The 19,483-nt window shown below is 41.2% G+C and overlaps 1 protein-coding gene across 3 annotated transcripts in view; it reads left to right on the top strand.

Moving 5' to 3' along the window:
• The window catches only part of USP13 (ubiquitin specific peptidase 13), a 50,200-nt gene extending 31,682 nt beyond the window's left edge, over positions 1-18,518 (top strand). Inside the window, exons 9-21 of one of the 3 annotated variants that reach the window (XM_048314823.1) lie at positions 220-291; positions 559-652; positions 3,784-3,909; positions 5,186-5,339; positions 6,993-7,167; positions 7,532-7,620; positions 7,965-8,087; positions 9,497-9,523; positions 10,245-10,388; positions 11,361-11,527; positions 12,035-12,197; positions 13,785-13,869; positions 14,496-18,518. In XM_048314823.1, the coding sequence (XP_048170780.1) occupies positions 220-291; positions 559-652; positions 3,784-3,909; positions 5,186-5,339; positions 6,993-7,167; positions 7,532-7,620; positions 7,965-8,087; positions 9,497-9,523; positions 10,245-10,388; positions 11,361-11,527; positions 12,035-12,197; positions 13,785-13,869; positions 14,496-14,589 (1,513 nt within the window). In that variant the 3' untranslated portion in view covers positions 14,590-18,518. Of the gene's footprint in view, positions 1-219; positions 292-558; positions 653-3,783; positions 3,910-5,185; positions 5,340-6,992; positions 7,168-7,531; positions 7,621-7,964; positions 8,088-9,496; positions 9,524-10,244; positions 10,389-10,471; positions 10,706-11,360; positions 11,528-12,034; positions 12,198-13,784; positions 13,870-14,495 lie in introns of those variants that run through there. The other 2 variants (XM_048314824.1, XR_007205815.1) reach the window with 2 other exon arrangements.
• Positions 18,519-19,483: the final 965 nt, after the last annotated feature.

Below are 19,483 nucleotides of genomic sequence, written 5' to 3'. Positions count from 1 at the left end.
CACCATCCTGCAGCTTTTGCAAGATTAAGGAATAGAATGTAAATTCCAAATGAACAACACAGCCATATTCTTTATAGCTAGAAGCTTCCAAGTAAAACCTCAATGTCCATTTCTTAATTTCTTTATTATTATTTTTGCATGATAGAAGCACTCATTGGGGATAGATTGAATCACTAAGCTGCAATATTTGAACGTTTCTGCTTTGTTCTTGCTGCCCAGGTATGTGGGAAACCTTCCACGAATATTTGACTACTCCCCTCTTGATCCAACACAAGATTTCAACACTCAGATGTAAGTGACATTTCTCAGTTATTTACTTGGTCAGGTTAAATAGGATCTAAATGATTTAATGGCAGAGCAAAAGAACACCTTTTCATGAGCTCAGAAGTGAGATATGGCACAGGGAGAATGAGAAGATTTGACCACTTAGTTGCAGTTGTAATGATGGCTCATCAAGGAGTCAAAAGCAGTAAACTTTTTTTTTTTTTGCTTGAAATAAGTCTTATTTTCTGTTTTTCTCACATATTTGTTTCCTCCCCACCACTTTCTTCCTTACAGGGCTAAATTGGGACACGGCCTCCTTTCAGGCCAATACTCTAAGCCTCCCATGAAATCTGAGCTTATTGAGCAGGTGATGAAAGAAGAACACAAGGTATTTGCCTGAGTTTGTACAGCCTGGTAACTAGGTAAAAGTGATACCCTGAGGAAAGGGAACAGGTGCTGGGCATTGAGGAACACGTGTGGATCCAGCATGGATGGGATGCTTAGCAAGGTGGAATGTGCAGGATACTAAGTCAGGGATAAATTAGTCAGGCACTATTTGTGCAGCGCATCAAAGCAAGCATTGGTTCTGCTGATAAAGTATTCTGCTGCTCCAGTGTGAGTGCAAGTGTTCACAGAACTTGCAACCAATGCTTATCTTCTCTGAGGAACAGCAACAAAAAAGTTATCCAGAGAGTCCTAGAAGCAAACTTCTAAATCCTCTTTAAATTTCAGAAAGAAGTAGAAGGAGCTAAAGAATTGTTTCCAGGAAGTGGCTGATAATATTCCACTTGATTTCAGGAGAAGCTGTCTAGATAATGCAAGATTAGGTTATGCTGGAGGCTTTCATGGAGGTGGAGGAGCCATGCAGAGCCACTGAAGTAATGCATGCTTCTGCCACAGAGGGATGGTGGTGGTTGCCATGGAAATAGATATTTTCATCTACCTTCATCTATCAATTATTGACATAGGAATTTCTCCTGAAATCAGAATGCCAATAAGATTTTGGACAGATGGAGCATCTGGGACAGAGTAGTTTGCATGATCTGGAAGTCCTGTGTCTCCTGAGTAATTGCTTTGTATGGTGGCTATTCACTGTTTTGGAACAGCAAATGAATCCTGCTTGTTCCCATCAAATAAAGTTCAAGACTAATCAGCACTCCACTGGAACAAAGGAATAGTGGGACAGATTTCAGCAAACTCCATATGTCCATATGACCTGCTTTTCTAAACACATGCAGGATTGTGACTGGAAAATACTGTGCTGGAAGTTCAGGGATCTGAGTCCTTGGAATAAAGCTGCACCTACATGTTTAGCTCAGCAGCCACTATTAGATGAGATATTGAGAACTTTTTGATGACAGATGGTGTAAAACTCTGTCAGATTGTGGTAGGCATTTACTGGCATTTAACAGTACTTGTCTTCATTAGTTCAGTTTAATGAAGCTGAAGTTACATACAAGAAATGACTTCCTTATCAGGCAATTCATAGCATATATTAGGATTTGAAACAGACTTTACAGCTTTTGTTGCTTGTATAAAAAAAATCAGGTATAGATATTTTATCTATTCCTTCACTCTTGGAATACAAATCTGTGGTTTTTTCAGGTTGAGGATACTTTTTTTTTGTTTGCATAGCAGTTTGGGTCTTAAATGTTTTTTAAGAGCTTCTGCTTTGTGTCTATAATATTAATTATTCATTTTACTTTTATTCCTTTATTTTTTCCCCTTTCTACATGCAAAGAAGTTCTCAATCTTTCTGAGCCTTTGGAATTCATCCAAAGTTTTGGGGAGTTGTTGGCTGTAAAAGCATTCACAAGAGATCTGCAGTGGTCCAGCACAATCTATATTTAGCTAAACTGTTTTGCAACTGTTGAGGGGGAAAGTATGCCAGGTATTCTGTAAATATTCATGGTGCTGTGGACTTGAAATTTTTCACCGCAGAAGTTTAGCCTGGAAATGGCAGCATTTTTCTTGGACCTACTTTAGGATTAAAAAAAGGCTGAATGCCTAAAAGGTCAACAGCCAGGACTTGATTTTCTGCTTAACATTTCTTCTGTTGTGTTGTTTGGTTTTTTTTTTCCCTTTTTTTTGTCCTTGAGGTGAGATTGCAGGATTCAGTCCTCTTTTGCAGACTGTCACACATGGCATGTTTCTGTTCTTCCTGCTGGAGTGGCTGAGTACAAAGTGTATAGGTGGAAGCAAAGCTTGAATCCAAACTCACTTCATTATACAGCAGGGCAAGTGTGCCACATTCTTGCTTCTGGCATAGGAAGAAGCCTGGGATGTTGTAATGTGAGCTGCTTTATGCATTTCTCTCCCCAGTCCTACTTTTGATGGAAGGCAGTTGAGGACACTGAAGCAATACATAACCCAGGATGCAGAAATCCCTAGAACATCTCTTGGTCCAAGCAATACTGAGACTCTGTCTCTTGATGGGGGCCTTTAAGGTTCATCTTGGCCTAATGTGGTTGGTGGTGTATTGCCAAAAATTGAAAAAGCATTAAAACTGAGAATCTGCTTCTGATTTCAGTGGGTCTGGGAATACTGTACCCTGGTAAAACGAAGAAAAAAAATTTGCTCTTCTAGTGTGTTTTTTATATGCACCATTTCATGCTGCTTTTTCTATTTTTATATTCATATGATAGTGTAAGTGTAGTAAGGAATGAGATTGGCTGAGTTTTTGACAGCCTCTGAGAGCTCCTAAAGGTTATACTTTTGCTTGGATTGTCTAGAAAATTATTTGGTTTCATGAATGGGGAGGGCACCATTCTGAGTAAATCTGAGTAAAAGATTATGACCCCTTCAAAAATGTTATTTAAAAGGCGTAATAGCTAGTGTTGTCTTGAGGATCTGGAATGGTTGGGGAGGTTCTTAGAGTGGTATAAAGGATTAGAAAGTCAAAACTAGGATTCTCTTGGAAGCTGGAGGTTTTCTAATTTAGGGCAGTTTCCTCCTGGTGTAACTGAATGGCCAAAGGCAGTAAGTTATGGTTTTTCAACATGACCAACACCTGCAAATTGCAAATTCATGTCTGCTCTTAACAACCCACCTGGGAACGCATGCTGCACACATTAGTTGTTCTCTGCTTGAGTCTGTACAGCTCTCTGGAAAGGTTTTGCCCCGAGGAAAGCTGCCAGCTGATACACCAAAGTGCTTCAACGTTCTGGCACAGGGTTCTGAAAGCAATATCAAATGTTATGAAACAATGTAGGTTTTCAGCCTTTCTGAAAACTACTAGCCTTTAAAAATCTCCAGTAATCTCTTTAAAATGCCAAATGCCAAAGGACAGGTAGAGTGAGTGCTGTAGGAACTAAGCCATAAAACATATTTTAAACCACCCAAATCATGTTTCAGGACTCTTCCCATTTTTATTACAACGGGAAACTAGGTGAAATGGAACCTATCATTCCTCCAGTGCCAGAAATGGGCCACGGATAGATCTAGTGGAGTAACTTTGAGATATTTGGTCCATGATTGAATAAAAATCCCTTTGTAAAAGCTTTTCTCTCTTTTATTTAGCCTCAACACAATGGAATATCTCCCCGAATGTTCAAGGCTTTTATAAGCAAAGGCCACCCAGAATTTTCTTCTAATAGACAACAAGACGCACAGGAATTTTTCCTACATCTTATAAATCTAGTAGAGGTGAGAAAATCTGAATTACTGCTTCTTTTTCTGGTTATATTAGACAATGAAGGCAAAACTGTTACATGAGCAGCTCATTTTTTACTTGCACTATTTTTAGCCTTAGATACGTAGAAGATGGGACTAATTTAAATGTATTTTGTTTTAGAAACATTTGCTTTTTAAATTCTTCCTCTTCTTTACTTCAGACTCTTTCATGACCATGAACAGGGCCAGTGCTGCTGCTAAAAAATATAAAGAGGTCAAGCATCACTGTACAGGCTATAAGTTTTATAAACATATGTGACCTTTTAAATTGCTGTTCTTGTTTACCATATTACAGTCTGTCATGGAATATTAATGGATTGGGTATTATGATTATTATTGTTATTGTTCCAAATATATAGAATTGTTGGGAGCAAATTAATTACCCTGTCCAGCTGTTTTACAAATCCCAGCTGTATGGTATTGAATCATGGAAGGAGGGATTTCCCTGCTGAAAGCAGAGTGGCTATTTGTCAGTTGAGTATTCCTGTACAAAGCTTTAGTTCCACCAAGCTCCAGCTCAGTGCTGTGTGTAAAGGAATCATACTGTGAATTTTAATGCTGTCTTTCTGAAAAGAAATATACAAATACATGCAGTTTTGATGTAAAGCATTTCTTGTCTACCCTTCCTCCCTCGTTTTCCCATTTTCCCCAAGAATCGAGGGTGTTTATTCATGTGTTCAGTCTCTAGATGAAGTTACTCACATTTGTATGCATAATGTTCCACATACCTAAATGCATGTACTGATTATAGGGTGGTTAGAAGACACTTTTCTGTTTCTTGCCTGATAACAGACATTAACATGAACAACAAAGAGGAGGTATATTATTTGCATGACATTCCCATCTAGATAATGGACTACAAGTTGCTTGTTCTGTTTCAGTACATATTCAGAGGGGTAGGAGCTCCTCTGTTTGCTGAGAGGATGCTCCATGTTATTTATCTGAGCTTTCTGTCTTTACTGTAACTTGCCACCTTCCTACCTTCTTCTGTTTGCCTTCACTCAGTCACGTTCTTTGGGTACATAGCCTGCAAGTTCCTGTGTGTAGAAAGATGCTGCTGTGGATGCAGAAATTGTGGACTTCAGTGGTTTTCTCTCTATTGAGTGCCACAGCTCTGCATCCAGTCCAGTGTGAGCCAAGCTGCCAGATCAGTATCTTCGTGCTTGCCTTAAAACAACCAGCAGCCTTGGGGTTTTCTGACCATTTTGATGATCGCCACAGAAGTGATTTGGTCTAATATTCCTTCCAGAGGAACCCTGTGGGTTCAGAAAACCCCAGTGATGTTTTCCGGTTCCTGGTGGAGGAGCGCACGCAGTGCTGCCAGTCCAGGAAGGTGCGCTACACGGAGAGGGTGGACTACATCATGCAGTTACCTGTGGCCATGGAGGCAGCAACAAACAAAGGTAAAGGAACAAACTGCTCTGTTTGACCCGGGAATGTGCCACACTGTGCCCAGAGATCCCCACCAGCACTGAATCTGCTTTGTCCTGGACAGTGAAACAGTTTGTGAAAACTTCTTCATTGTAAAAAAGGAACCGAACATACTAATGAATATCTTTTAAAAACACACCCAAAAAAAAGCAAAACAAAACTACCAAAACCCCAAATCTACTTTCTGTTCTTTAGCAGCAGATTATAAGATCTAATATGGTGATAGAGAACAGGGTATAAGATAGTTTGTCATCTATAAATCCAAAACACAGAATTTGGATGTTCTGGGCTTTATGGGAGGAGGAACAGAGGATGCAGTGTTGGATGTTGATTTAATAAACAGGAGTGTTTTTTCATGCCTGTGAAAAGCACACTTATTTTTGAAGGAGAAAATGGTCCAGGAGGTTTGAAGACTTGGAGCAGGAGGGAGGCACTGACAAGTTGTGGTTGCCCTGCAATCAGTGGTGAAGAGCCTTTTGGAGTAGCATAATAAATGTATGCTTGAGATAGAAGTGAATGGGACATCGCAGAAACACGAAGGGAGATGTGCCTCTGATTTCCTACATAATCTGAACATTTAAAATATTTTAAAACTGTGGATACTGAAAAGCTTTCAGCAGAGAAATTTTCCAGCTTTCCAGCATGCTGTGAAGTTTTCCTTTCTCACGCAAGCTAGCTGAAAACAGTGTAGAGGTTTTCGTAAACCGAGACTTTATCTCACTGGTGCAAACTTGTTATGCACAGTCTTGTTATGGTACACTGAAGAAAATATTTTGAAATGGGTGTCATAGCATTCAGCCAATCACTCTGAGAGCTGGATGGTCAAGTGACCAATAGCCTTAGACATTCTTGTAAACCAAGTTGTATAAATGAGATTGTAATTAATTAAATAGTCCCATTTTATCCTGGACTTGAACTCTGTGTCAGTCTTCTCGCCGTCCCCGGTACAACAGCGACATAAAACCAGAAGGATCTATTTTGCTTGTTTGATGAGATCCTATGAAATCCCACAAGATGAAATCCCACAAGGCAGAGAATTTCTACCTACTTTTTACCTAGCCCACAACTCCTTACATTGAACAAGAAGTTTAGGAGAACTTTGCATTCTTTGTTCACCAGTTTCAGTGATGACTCTGTTGCTTATAAAAGAACATGTTATTTCCAGGTAATGACTCAGGAGACAGATTAGTTTGTGAATTTACCATATGGCACTGCTCAGCTTGCCAGTGTCAAGACAAGATCATACATAATCTTGGCCTGTCTAAAAAGTCAGATGACACAGATAGACAGCAATAACTTTCCAACTCAGATTGAGCTCTGATAAAGTGGGTAGGTGGTGTTACTGTTCACACAGAATTTTGGCTGTCATGGCAAAGTTTTCATTGCCTGTTGCCTGGTATTTCTAGTTCTGCCTTTTCACCATGAACAAAAACCTTCAAACAGAGATGTTCTAAGTGTAGCTCCTGACCCCAGTGCAGACAAAAAGATTTGATGTCTAGTTAAAAGCATGTAAACCTTTCATTGCTAAGTAGATTTTTGCATTTCTAAAACTTGCAAAAATAGGCCTGCTGAGGAACATATAACCATGACAATGTTCATTAGCTAGTGTTGTGTGTATTTCTCAGATGAATTAATTGCCTATGAATTGAAGAGGCGAGAAGCAGAAGCTGCAAGGAGACCTCTGCCAGAGCTGGTCCGTGCCAAGATCCCATTTAGTGCATGTCTGCAGGCCTTTTCTGAACCAAACAATGTAGAGGATTTTTGGAGCAGTGCCCTTCAAGCAAAATCTGCAGGAGTTAAGTAAGTGTGTGTCTGGCCGCCCGTTAGAAACTTTGCTTATCTTGTTGCCTGGACATGGTGCAGAGAGAAACACACAAATGCCACAGAGCTCTGGCATCACATTAGTGATAGGGTTCATCAATGTGATGTGCAGATCATGCCTTGCAAGAGTTGTAATGATGAGTTGAGCAGGAAATAAGTTGTTCTCAGTGGTCAGACTCCAAGAGTTGATGCAGTCTGGTAGTTGAGAGCTTGAACTTTAAATGCTTGTAGGGTTGGATCCTGTGTGTCAACATCTCACTCAGTGTGCATGAGGTACTGAGACCTGTGCTGCTGGGGATTGTGTTGCCTGATTTCAATGAGTTGTGTTTCTTGTTCGTCCCAGGACTTCCCGTTTTGCTTCGTTTCCTGAGTACTTAGTGGTGCAGATAAAGAAATTCACTTTTGGCCTTGACTGGATACCCAAAAAGCTTGGTAGGTACTTGTTTTATTTTCCTTTCTAGCCAAGATAATCAATAAGATGTGCACACTATAATGAGGACCTGACTCAAGTCTTTAAGGTTGTACTGTGAAGATCCTAATTGAATCTTCTTTCCCTTTGTGACAAAGTAAACCAATCCATCAGGTCTGTGCAGCAAAAACACAGTTTCATGTCATCTGAGCTAGTTAAATTGTGCTTTAGCGTTCCAAATTTCACCAAGAACTCTTTTGCTGTTCCTGTACCTTGAGTACCAGAGTTCCCTCTCTGAAGGGGTAGGTTGCACCATAAGGTTGTTTTGCTGGCTGCAGAAGCTTAGCTCATTTCTCTGCTTTTGTAGATGTTTCTATAGACATGCCAGATTTCCTGGATATCAGCCACCTTCGGGCCAGGGGGCTCCAGCCAGGAGAAGAGGAACTCCCAGACATTGCTCCTCCCATTGTCATTCCTGATGACCCAAAAGGTATTTACTGACTTATTCTCCCCTTTCCTCTTAGCACACAGGGATCATCTTTAATCTTCACCATTTGGAGCTATGAACAAAAAACCAGCTCTGTATTTCTGTAATTGAAGATTCTACAACACCCCACAGCCTTTTTTTCTCCCTACTGGACAACCCTAGTTCTTCCAGCTTTTCTGTTTTCGGGATTTATTGTAGAATCACAGACTGTTTTGGGTTGGAAGGGATCTTAAAGATCATCTAGTTCCAACCCCCTTGCCATGGGTAGGGACACCTTTCCCTAAGAGGTTTGATAGTTGATGTTGTCCTTGACTCTCTCCTTGAACCTTCAGTGCGTGCCCATGACTCCCTTGCAGTAAAGTCACTGTGCACTTCCCAGGTCCAGCCCTGTACAACAATACTTAAGACACAAAAGACTACAGTTTAAGATAACAGCTTTCCAGGCATTGAGTAAGACTCTAAATTTTATTCATTTTTAAAATACAAGAATTGTTAGGCCCTAGCAGCTGTGCCTGCATGCACAGTCCTCTTTGCATGTACATGGGCTGCACAGCCCATTGAAAAAAGCTCTGTCTCAAGGAGATGATGGCAAACAGCTGACTATAGTATTTGTAGAGCAGAAAGAAAGAGGAGTGATTAACATGCTATGCTGCGTTTTCTTTTCCTCAAGTACTGGTCTTTTTATGCTAAAGTTCAGAAAAAAGAATATTAAATATCCTCCTTCTTTATTCCCTGGGTTTCCCTGGAGAATAAAATGGTTTGTAGCAAGTAAAATCATGTTTTTATGGTGTGACCTTAGACCCAGGTGGTTACACTTTCCTCCAGATGACTGAAGTTTGACTGCCTCAGTATTTAATATGAAGCCAGTAATGCAACTGCTCTCATGACATGATTGCCCCATTTGCTTGGATATTTATGATAGTGGTGGCATAATACCATGCTGTATGCATGTGAAAGACAGCTACTACCTGAAATTGTGTGCAGAGCAAGGACATGACAGAATTCAATTCTCTAAAGGTTTTAATTTCATCCCTTATCTATATAAGTTCCTCACAAAGGCCTGTTCCTTCTTACTGTCTTGCTGAATGGACTGACCTAGTTTTAGTGTAAATGCATGGATGATGGTACTTTATTTTTAACAGATTCTTGCTTAGGTCAGCCATCAGCTTTATTTCCTACTGGTTTATAGTACCAGTGACACTTTGCTCTGAGCTGAGTTATGGAAAAAAACTACTGAGCAGAAACATCCCTGCTCTAATTCATGGCAAAAACATCAGGGAAGTAAGGATGAAACTGCCCTGTCTCCATGAGGTCAAATATTTCTGTGAGTTTAAAAATATGGAATTGTTTTACCCATATGGATCTACTTAACCTTCATAGAAGTCCTGTTTTTTTTCATTGTTAATTTTCAGATCGCATGACGAACCATTTCGTGGAGTGTACGTATCTCATTTTTCTACTGCTTAAAATATTGTTATGCTTTTGCTTAGCTAATGGCTTCTCTGTCCTCACAGAGATGCAGGAAGCCTTACCCTGCATGCTCACAAACAAAAGCTGATTTCAGTGCTTGTTCAATGTTTACTTCCATGTGTGCAGGACTCTCTTAAGGAGTCAGTGTAGCCAGAATATGAGCTGCTCCTCTACCTGCTGCTCCTCAGGAGGTTCTTGCAGTTCTGGGGGTCACAACCACTTGATCCTGGCTCCCTCTGGACTCTGACCTCATGTAAAGCTGTCAGACACTGTCATTCAGAGGCTGCCAGATCTGGCAGCTGTTGTTTCTCAAACCTGCAAGATCCTGCCTCTGAGAGATGCTTGGTTTTGGCTGCCATCTCCAGCTGAGCTCAGCACCTGACTTCCTTACCCCTTGAAATCCACTGCTGAGGTTTTTTAAAATAAATAAAGTCCCATAGAAATTCATCAAGACTTAATGACATATGTGGGCATCTATGTCTCTACTAAGACAAAAGATTATCAGTAAGTCCAGAACAACTACTGTAATGGTTTGTACAAGGCTGTTTTCTGATGACTGTGGGTTTATTGAAGTACTAAACCAAATCCAAGCAATATGTACTGTAATATATGGCACCATGAGTAACAATAAAAAATATTATACAATGGATGAAATTCGACTTTCATATTTTAGAAGGTCCTTTCTTGTAGCCCTAGATATTGATGAGTCCTCAGTTATGCAGCTGGCAGAGATGGGCTTTCCTTTGGAAGCATGTCGGAAGGCTGTGTACTACACGGGCAACCTGGGTGCTGAAGTTGCTTTCAACTGGATCATTGCACACATGGAAGAACCAGGTCAGTGACTGGAAGGTGTAAGTTAAACTCAGCTCCTGGTTGTGGATTTTGGCAGTCAGTAGAAATTTTATAATGTGTGACAGAGAAACAACGGCCCCCCCTTCCCCACCTGGGAAACCTGGAGGTGTGAGTGAATTTTCCTAAGCTGCTCCTGGGATGTGCAGATCTTGACCATTATGTGGTATCCTCTGCCTAGAAGAAGACAACAAACTAAGCTACACCAGAAGTCCTGTCCTCACCACTGGTGTGGGCCAGCTCTGTTTCCACCCTTTGGCTAGGTCCGTGCTGCTAAGGGGGAAGCTGACTTGGGACCAAGTGTAAGTACAAAGAATCCTGTGGTCTGGATGCTTTTCTTCCATATCAGCCTTCTCTAGCTCAGGCTGGAGCATTCATGCCATACTTGGGCTGTCTAGTGATGGACAGGGCTGCTAGATGTTCTCCACTTCCTGTGTTTTCATCCATGCGACGTTTGGACTCATGATTCAGCACTGAGTGCACCTGAGTACTTCCTTGCCAGAAAACTCCAGATTTGGTTGAATTCATGCTTCACCATGGGCATTTGTGTTGCTTGTGTAAATGGGGAATGAGTTTCACTTGGACTTAGCTGACATTTTCAGATATGGAGTCAGTTCATTTTACGTCCATGCACTGGGTTGTCTATTATCCTGGTTCTGTCATTGCTTCCATACCAATCTTTGCTGCTTTCCTGCAGTTTCACTTCTGCAACATGCCAAGTTATTCCAGTCTGCTCAGTATGAGCATGTGGACCTGTATATTTTGTAGAGTGCCCATTCATTTTGTTGTTTTTAAGGCTTTTCACACATCTAAGTCTGAATTTAGATGCCAGTGAAATGAACTTATGTTGATTTCAGGACTGCTTTTCAGGTGTGTGTGTTGTTTGTTTGTGTTTGTTTTTGACTTTCCAGTTCAGTGAGGCAAAAGAAGGAACTGATGAATGTTTGTTTGTTCCAGACTTTGCTGAGCCATTGGTCATACCTGCATTTGGAGAAGTTGCTTCCAGTGGGGCAGCTGCTTTAGGAGCTGTAGGGCTAGATAACCAGCCTCCTGAAGAGATGGTTGCAATTATCATTTCCATGGGATTCCAAAGGAATCTAGCGATTCAGGCACTGAAGGCAACAGTGAGTTTGTGGGTTATTGGTAGCACTGGGGTTTTGTTTCATGTTCTGTGCTTTGTGCATGCATGTGCTCAGATGCCTTGGAAATGTGTCTAAAAATCCAGTTAGTGGATGATGGGCCTGGAACTATCCTGGCAAAGTGTGGGATGCCTGACTTCTCTGGGTTGGGGAACGTGGTTTGTGTGTTTCACTGGAATGTTGAAGTGTGGAAGACAGTGAAGAAAACTTGCCTGCTTTTACTACCTGTTGAAAAATAACCTGGATGCTTAGATACTGTGTGTCTGCAAGATGAGAACATGAGGCAGTGGGCCTTAGCTGTGGGATTATTTCTTTTCCATCTGTCAAGCTTTTGCAGTCTGTTTGCTGAATACTATTTTCCAGGGAGACAGAGGTATCTTACAAGTTTTAAATGCTGTTAACACGATCCTTACACTGTTCAAAGGCTGATGAGTGGAAACATGATGATAGAGAGTATATTAAAAGCTGCCCTTTTGATTGTTTGACTGGCAGAACAATAACTTGGAGCGTGCACTGGAGTGGATCTTCAGCCACCCTGACCCTGAGGAAGAGAGTGACCCTGCTTTGGACACGATGGATATGGAGAACAATGCTAATGCCAATATCCTTGCAGAGACAGGGTCAGAGGGACCCAGGATCAAAGATGGGCCTGGAAGTAAGTTCTGCTTCAGCTTAGACCTGGTTGTCATTTTGTTGCGTCATACCCACCACATTCATAGAGCTCCTTCCTGTTTAGAAAGTAGTTATTGTGGGGTTTCTTGGATATGATCCAGACAATTTACTTCCAGTCTTCTTTCTGGGGCTGAATCCAGCTCTGTGGGCTGCTGAGTTCTGTGGGCCATGTTTGCTCAGGAAACTCTTTCCTTGGACTCACTGAATAACCCAAGTCCAAAGTTCCTTGCTACTAGAGCATATAAGCCTCTCCTGGCCTAGGTTTACTTTTTGTTCTGTTGCTATAAGATAAAAAGACAAAGAAAAGCTAGAATGTTTAAATTTTCAGAGGCTGAGCATCCTAAAGACAACACTGCTGTTACAGACCACCTGAGTTTCTGTCCTCCTCTGGTCTGCTGGGCAGTTTGATAATCCCTTTAACCAAGTTCCTTATTCACAATACGACAGGTATAGTCACTGTCTGCGTGTTTTGTTTTTTTTGGTTGAGATTCTCTGTCATACTGCTGCTAAATAAACCACAAGATGGGGCTAATGTACAGCAGGCAAAGTTGAGAAGTAGGCAAAGAACCTCCTGGGGGTATCAGCACTGGAGTACAAAGCTCGGTGGCGGTGCTAAGGATATCAGAAAGCTTTTTGAAGGGTCTTTGGTGCCCAGTTCTAATGACTGTAGTATGTTCTAAACTTATACCTCTGATCTTGAATGTAAAGGTCTTAGGCAAAAAATTAACAGACAATTTGATTTCTCTGTCTGTGGTTGCTACTGTTACATTAAAAATACCAACCTTAAGTCTTTTGGAGACATGGGAAACATTGATTATCGTTAGGTTAACAAAAGCCCCAAACTTGGAATAATTATTTTTTGTGGTACTTAGCCTTTATAGACTGAGACCCTTTACTGAGAGCCTGAAATCCTGATAATCAACATGATTCTGTAAAATAGCTCCAGAAAGCCCTCTCCACCAAAATCCAGGCCCACGTCCTTATGCAATATCGTGAAAGAAGGTACCCTTTTCCTTTTAGTGCTAATTTGGGTGAATGGCATGAATGGGTGGGGATCAAGAACCAGTGCTGAGTTCTCCAGAGACTTTAAGCACAAAAATTGTCCTTGTGTTAAAGGAAGAGCTTTCTTTCCTGTCCTCTCTTTTATGGGCTGCTGAAATACAAACTTCTGGGTTGTCTTGATTTATAGGGGGTCTGTGATCACACGTATAGGCATAGCTAATTTGTGTGCAGAATGAACTCCCTGTTTGGCACTTTCTGTGGTGCTCTCTGTGAATTGGGAATGAATCTGCTAGTTTTTTCCTAGTAGGGGCTGTGATCACAGCCCTGCTGTATGTGCACAGGTCTGTGTGAGTTTGATTTGGATTGATTTGATGTTTGACAGTGAATCTGACCACTAGTTAAATTTGGAACATGCTGCAGTGTTAACAGAAACTGAGTTTGGGGATGCAGAGTCTGAGCTAGGAGTGCTTAGCTGCTTCTCCAGTATTAGAAAGAACATTTCCCCTGGAGTCATATTGCAGTGTTAGCAGTAAAGGACTCAGGGTGCCATTTATGTTTCTTAAAACAGGATATGAGCTGTTTGGGTTCATCAGCCACATGGGAACATCCACAATGAGTGGCCACTACGTTTGTCATCTCAGAAAGGAAGGAAGGTGAGTGCAGCTGAGAGAGACACATGGCATGAGCAAATGTTTGATTTGAAGCATCTGTACAGAGCAGGGCATGCTCATGGCAGACAACACAGGCTGTTGCCATCTGTAGGTTTCCCACCAAAAAAATGAAAATTGTCACAGATATGATGAGTCAGTTCTGATCCCACTGAAGTCTGTGGTGAAATGTACCACTGGCTCTCCTGTGCTTGCCATTCCAAATCTCTGCTCAGTTTGGGGCATTGGTTCTGTATCTGCCGTAGTTTGTCTGAGCTCTCCCCAACTTCCCTTTGTTGCCCATCAATAGAAACCTGTGGGACTATGGGCTGATACTGGTGTTGCTGGTACTGTGGTGCTGATCTTGGCTGTGATGTTTTATATGCTCACATTATTTGACATTGGGAATCCCTGATTTTCCTTCATTTGGGCTGTAACTACACATGCCTCTGCACATCCCTCCTCCTTTTCAATTCCTGACTCTGCCAGTAAACCTGGTTCGGCTGTTTCTCTGATCCTTTGTTCTTGTTGCAGTGCCTAATTTTAGATTTTAAGCTCTTTGAAGTTTGGGTCTGAGAACCTGTGATGATTTTTATACACATGGAATGTAATCAGTCCTGTTTTCCTTTCAGATGGGTGATCTACAACGACCTTAGAGTCTGTGCCTCAGAACGACCTCCCAAAGACCTGGGCTACATTTACTTTTACCACAGGATACCAAGTTAGGCCTCAAATCTATCACCTGGCCTTAAGAAGCCATAAGCCTTTTTAACCTGCCCAAAAAAGCGTACAATAAAAATCTAAACCCAACAAAAGACCCCTAACCCTTGGACTGCCAAAAAGCAAAGGAAAACATGGGATGTTTATAGTGTATTTAAAAACAATCATTTGATGCCGCCTTAAGTGTTAGACGGAAGATTTCTATTAGGTGCTCTATAGGACATTGTTTTAAATTTATACACCTTACAGGCCACATGGATTTCTGGTGGAGTTTGCAGCTAGTGTGTGGAGAATATGGAAGCTTCAGTGTTGAGCAAAAATAGCCCAGTTCAGCCCAGCTCCTGCCTGTTCTGTCCGTGCATCCTTTGAAGACCACAAACAAATCTTTGTGTCTTTGGGAGCCAGTGTTTCCATCCAGAGTCCAGACCACTCAGAGAAATCATTTGAAAGGAGGGGGTTTGTGGCTGTTCTTCAAAGCAGAATGTCTTGTTTCAGAGATTATTTTCAGCGCAGTGAGAAAAGGCAGCTGAAGTTGTATCTGTTGGAATTCAGTGGTACAGTGTCTTGATTTCACTTTTCCATGCATAAGCCTGAGAGACTAATGGAGACAGGAGCAATCTCCTGTCAGTGCCCTGTACATTTTTTGCCAAAGAGAAATTTTGTTTTTGCAGACAAAGGTCTCTTCATCTTTACTTGAATGTTTATTTTGCAAGTTCTTCCAACAGATTCAGGATTACAGATGGCTAAAAGCAGCAGAATTTCTGACTATGAAATTAAATGCACACCCTCAGGAAAGGCAAGGGTATTATTTAAATTTTGTTTTCTTATGGGGGTGGCAAAGAAGGATTTAATGTCCCATTATATTTATGTCAGGGAAATTTGTATCTAGACCACTCATATGCCATCTGAAATCAACTTCCTGACAAAGTACTCACGGTGCAATCCTGCTTTCTGCTAAAGATTGCTTAAATACTTTCATATCTGAGTGGAGGAAATTGCTTAGTAAATTTGCTGATTTATTGACTTACCCCTCTCTCCCTCCCTTAAAAAACCAAACCAAAACACCAACAACCAACAAGAACAAAAAACAAACAACAAAAAAACCCCTTGAACTGGTATTTCCAGTTTCTTTAAACTTGCAAATGCACCAATAATCTGATCTTTTCAACAGACACCTTCTAAAAGGTGTTTGATATCTCTGGCAGGGATGATGGGGTGGGTAGGCAGGGGCTGGCCTTTCCTGTCTTTTTTTTTTTTTTTTGGTGTTATTTAAGTGTTTTCCACAGGTGAGAATACATATGTGGATTTTAAAATTATATTTGAAAACACTCATTGTAGAAAAATTACAATGGTGAGTGCAAAACCTTTCATGATTCTGAAAAAAGAACAAACCCAAAGGTTCAGAGTTTTGGACACTGCTTAGGAGCTGTTGCTGGAGTTGCCTTGTACAATGTTACCAAGCCTTCAAAATAAATTGCAGCAGTCAAAAAAAAAAAAAAATCCCTTTTTGCAGAGTGCAGAAGAGCCAGAGTGGTGTCATTACATTTTCTATGCAGTTAGTGCCTGCAAGTTTAATAGCAAAATTCAGGCAGCTCCACACTACAGAAGAGAACCCAAATCAAACACCTGGTTACGAGAAGGGCATTTTAGTTTTTCGCAGTGTCTGGGGAAAAATAATCCTCCCTCTGGTCATAAAGCCTCACACAGAGCCAGAAAACACTGTTGATATTTTAATCAGGTTTTGATCTTAAAATATTGTGAGAGAAATTCCAGTGCAATAATTCTGTAGAGTGTAAAGGTGTGTACTTGCTGGGAAAGCTCCCTGCACTTAGTGCTCTTATTGACACATTAGTGCAGTGTCCTAGAACATTAATAAGTGGCCCCTGTGAGATTCAGCTGCCTTGTAATTATTGAGCCACTAGTTCTGGATGAAATAAAAGCTGCCAGTAATTTCTTTCCTTCTTCCAGAATTTGAATATTTGAGGACTTCACCAGAAAGTGGCAGGTTTGAAAATGGGATCAGCGAATTATGCAGTGATACATCTTCTATTTAAAGTGAAAGAGCAAAACTTCTATATATCTGTGGTTTTTTAAATTCTGGCAGTAGAAAAAGGAGAAAAGGCCTTTTTTTACCCCCTTCCTTTAGTTTTTAAATTTTTTTTTAAATTCCCAAGTATATTCCAAGGAAATTCAACACAACAGCTTCCCCCTTGCCTCGTGAACTTTAAGGGCTATTTATAAACTACCAAGATCTGGTGGCTGCCGCCTTTTTATTTAGAAATGTTGGGTAAATAAAGGCCAACAGAGTAACTGCCGTGTTCATTATCCAGCTGGAAGCATGGTGGTCTCCTAGGATCAAGGATGGAGCTGGAATCTCACAAACTAATTGGTGCATCCCAGTGGTGGGGCTGCCTGGTCTCGGGAGGCACACTTGGAAGGTGATAAACTGGAAGTGGTGGTTGAAAGGGGAGGGCCCTTGGCTGGCTGTGGTGAGTGAATTGGAGCAGCTCAGATCCTGGAGTTCTTTTCTGTTCATCACTTCTGTGTTTTGCCTGCCCAAACCAAAGTTAGTCAGGAGTGCAGGGAGCAGTTTAGGGAAAGGATTACAGGTTTTCTAAAATTTAGCAGTTAAAAATATGTTAGAAGTTCTTCAGTCAGGTGCTTGAGGAACTACTTTATTCTCTCCCAAAACAGTGACCTCCCTCCTTTTTTCAAGTGACTGGTTAAGTCGTCTCCCTTTTGTGATGGGTTTTATGTGAAGAGCATCATGAACCTGGAGAAGCAGGATGTTAAATCCTGACTCCTCAGCCTAATGTGGGGGAGAGGAGTTTTGGTGGGTTTTGGTTTTTTTTAAACTTCAGCATTGCAGAAGCCCACTCAAACAGACTGTACTGAAGAGAAGACTGATCTTCCAGGCTGTGCCTGCTACAATCTGAATGTGCTGAATCGTGCCAGGCCAGGTCTGAGGGCACAGCCTGGGCACACTCCCTGTGTCTGGGTGCTGGAGGAGCTGCTGCGGGCTTGGTGAGCTGGGAGCTTCTTGATAAAAAGGAATGGAGGAAAAAGAATCACTGTGAGCTATTTGAGACAATCTAACCTGAGAATTATGGCAAGCCAGGAGCTGGCAGTAAATAATGCTCTTATTTCTCAGACTTATTTTTACTTTTTTGTATAATACATTTAGGTTAGGAGATAGGAAGGAAGAAAAACGAATCAACTTTTCCTTGATTTCCTCTTCTGCTCTCATTCCTGGCAGCATGCTGGATCCAGTAGACTCCTCATTCTGAGACACAATCTCCAGTCTCCAAAACACATGTAGACACAAACTCCTATTTAATCTTCCTAGCTAAAGTATAATTAGGATAAAAAATAATTTATTCAGAGCTGTGGTTTTAAAACAAATGTAGATGTTCCTGAACTCCAATCACTTGTAACTCTACTGGGTTCAGTGCCATTAACTCTGACTGACTTTGGTGTAAGTGAAACCAACATCAGCCCAGTTCTTTTGACTCAGGCAGCCTCCACCAGGTCACAACACACATTCAGAGAGTGGATGCATCCAGAACTCATTAGATTTCTTTAGAAACCTCTCCAATTGATTCCTGTTGTTCTCCATCCTGGCAGCAGCCATTTTTATCCTCTTTGCTGTTTTCATACATTGGAAGTCTATGCAAAATATGTAACTGGACATTTTATTGTTTTCCCTGTCGCCCTTCCTACCTTAATGGCTGAGATTGGTGTCTGATTTCTACTCACTCTTCAGTGGTTTTACTGTTGTATCCTGGAAATGTCTGTCCTGGTTTACTTTGCACCATTCAGAGTTGTTTGCTTGAAGCACTGTTAACTTTCTGGAGAGTATTCGTCTGAGATGAGAAAGGCTGTGAATGACATTGTTGCAACTGTTTTAAATTAAAAAGAAATATTCTCACATCTGGTGACTGTGTGGATTCTTGCTTCTTTATTCCTGTCTGAACTGAAGAGGAATAGACAGAATGTTTTTTGATGCTGCCTCTCACTCTTTGTGGTAACATTTGGTGTTTTACTTGAAAAAACCCTGCATAGGGAACAGAGAGGTTTGTGAGAGTCTCGATTTCTTGTGACTCCTGGCATGTCTGTGGATTTAAAAAAATAAAATCCTCGAGCCCTGAGTGGTTATACAACATGGCAAAAAATAGAAAACAGGTCTTAAGTTAGATTGGTTTGTTTGTTTTTAACTTTTAGACCTGTTGATGTTCTTTGATCACAAGATTTGGCAATGTTTGTGTGGAATAGTGCTGTCATTTCACCCCAAATTTCTGCTTTATCACAGTCTGTAATTCCTCATACTCACTTAGAAATTTCTTCTGCTGCTCAGTAAAGGAGAAGTCTGTTTTCCTCATGTGTAAGGACTTCACATAGAAATGTGACTATTGGGACTCTGGTAGATGCAAGAGGAGGCTGAAAAAGAAGACTGAGGGATGACAACTTTTTATCACAGGATTACAGGACCAGCAGCTGGAGGAGACGTAAGAGGTAAAGCTGCTGGGCTCAGTGACACTTCTTGGCATAGAAGTAGAGGACATGTGATGTGTTGAATGATAAGAAATGTAGAGATGGTTCGGCTTCTGAGGTCTAAACTTAATGATCTGTTTTGATTTCTCTCCTATCACAGATATCCTTTGTGACCATGGCAACTCAAGACACACTGTTCACACCACTTGTGGCAACTGGAAGAGGTGGGAGAGTGGCTCCCTGTACAAGCTAATGGGCTCTGTTCAGAATTTCCAGGAATTTCCTGTGCCTGCTAGCTTTTGCAGACTGTTTGTGGGAGGCAGTATTGGATAACTGACAAGTTACCACCCTCTGCTCCCCCTCACTGAAGTGGGAAGTAGCACCTTTGTGTCCCTCAGGTGTCCTACAA

This window comes from Corvus hawaiiensis, chromosome 10 (genome assembly GCF_020740725.1).
Source record: "Corvus hawaiiensis isolate bCorHaw1 chromosome 10, bCorHaw1.pri.cur, whole genome shotgun sequence".
Lineage (NCBI taxonomy): Eukaryota > Metazoa > Chordata > Aves > Passeriformes > Corvidae > Corvus > Corvus hawaiiensis.
This window is presented reverse-complemented; position numbering and strand designations above follow the sequence as displayed.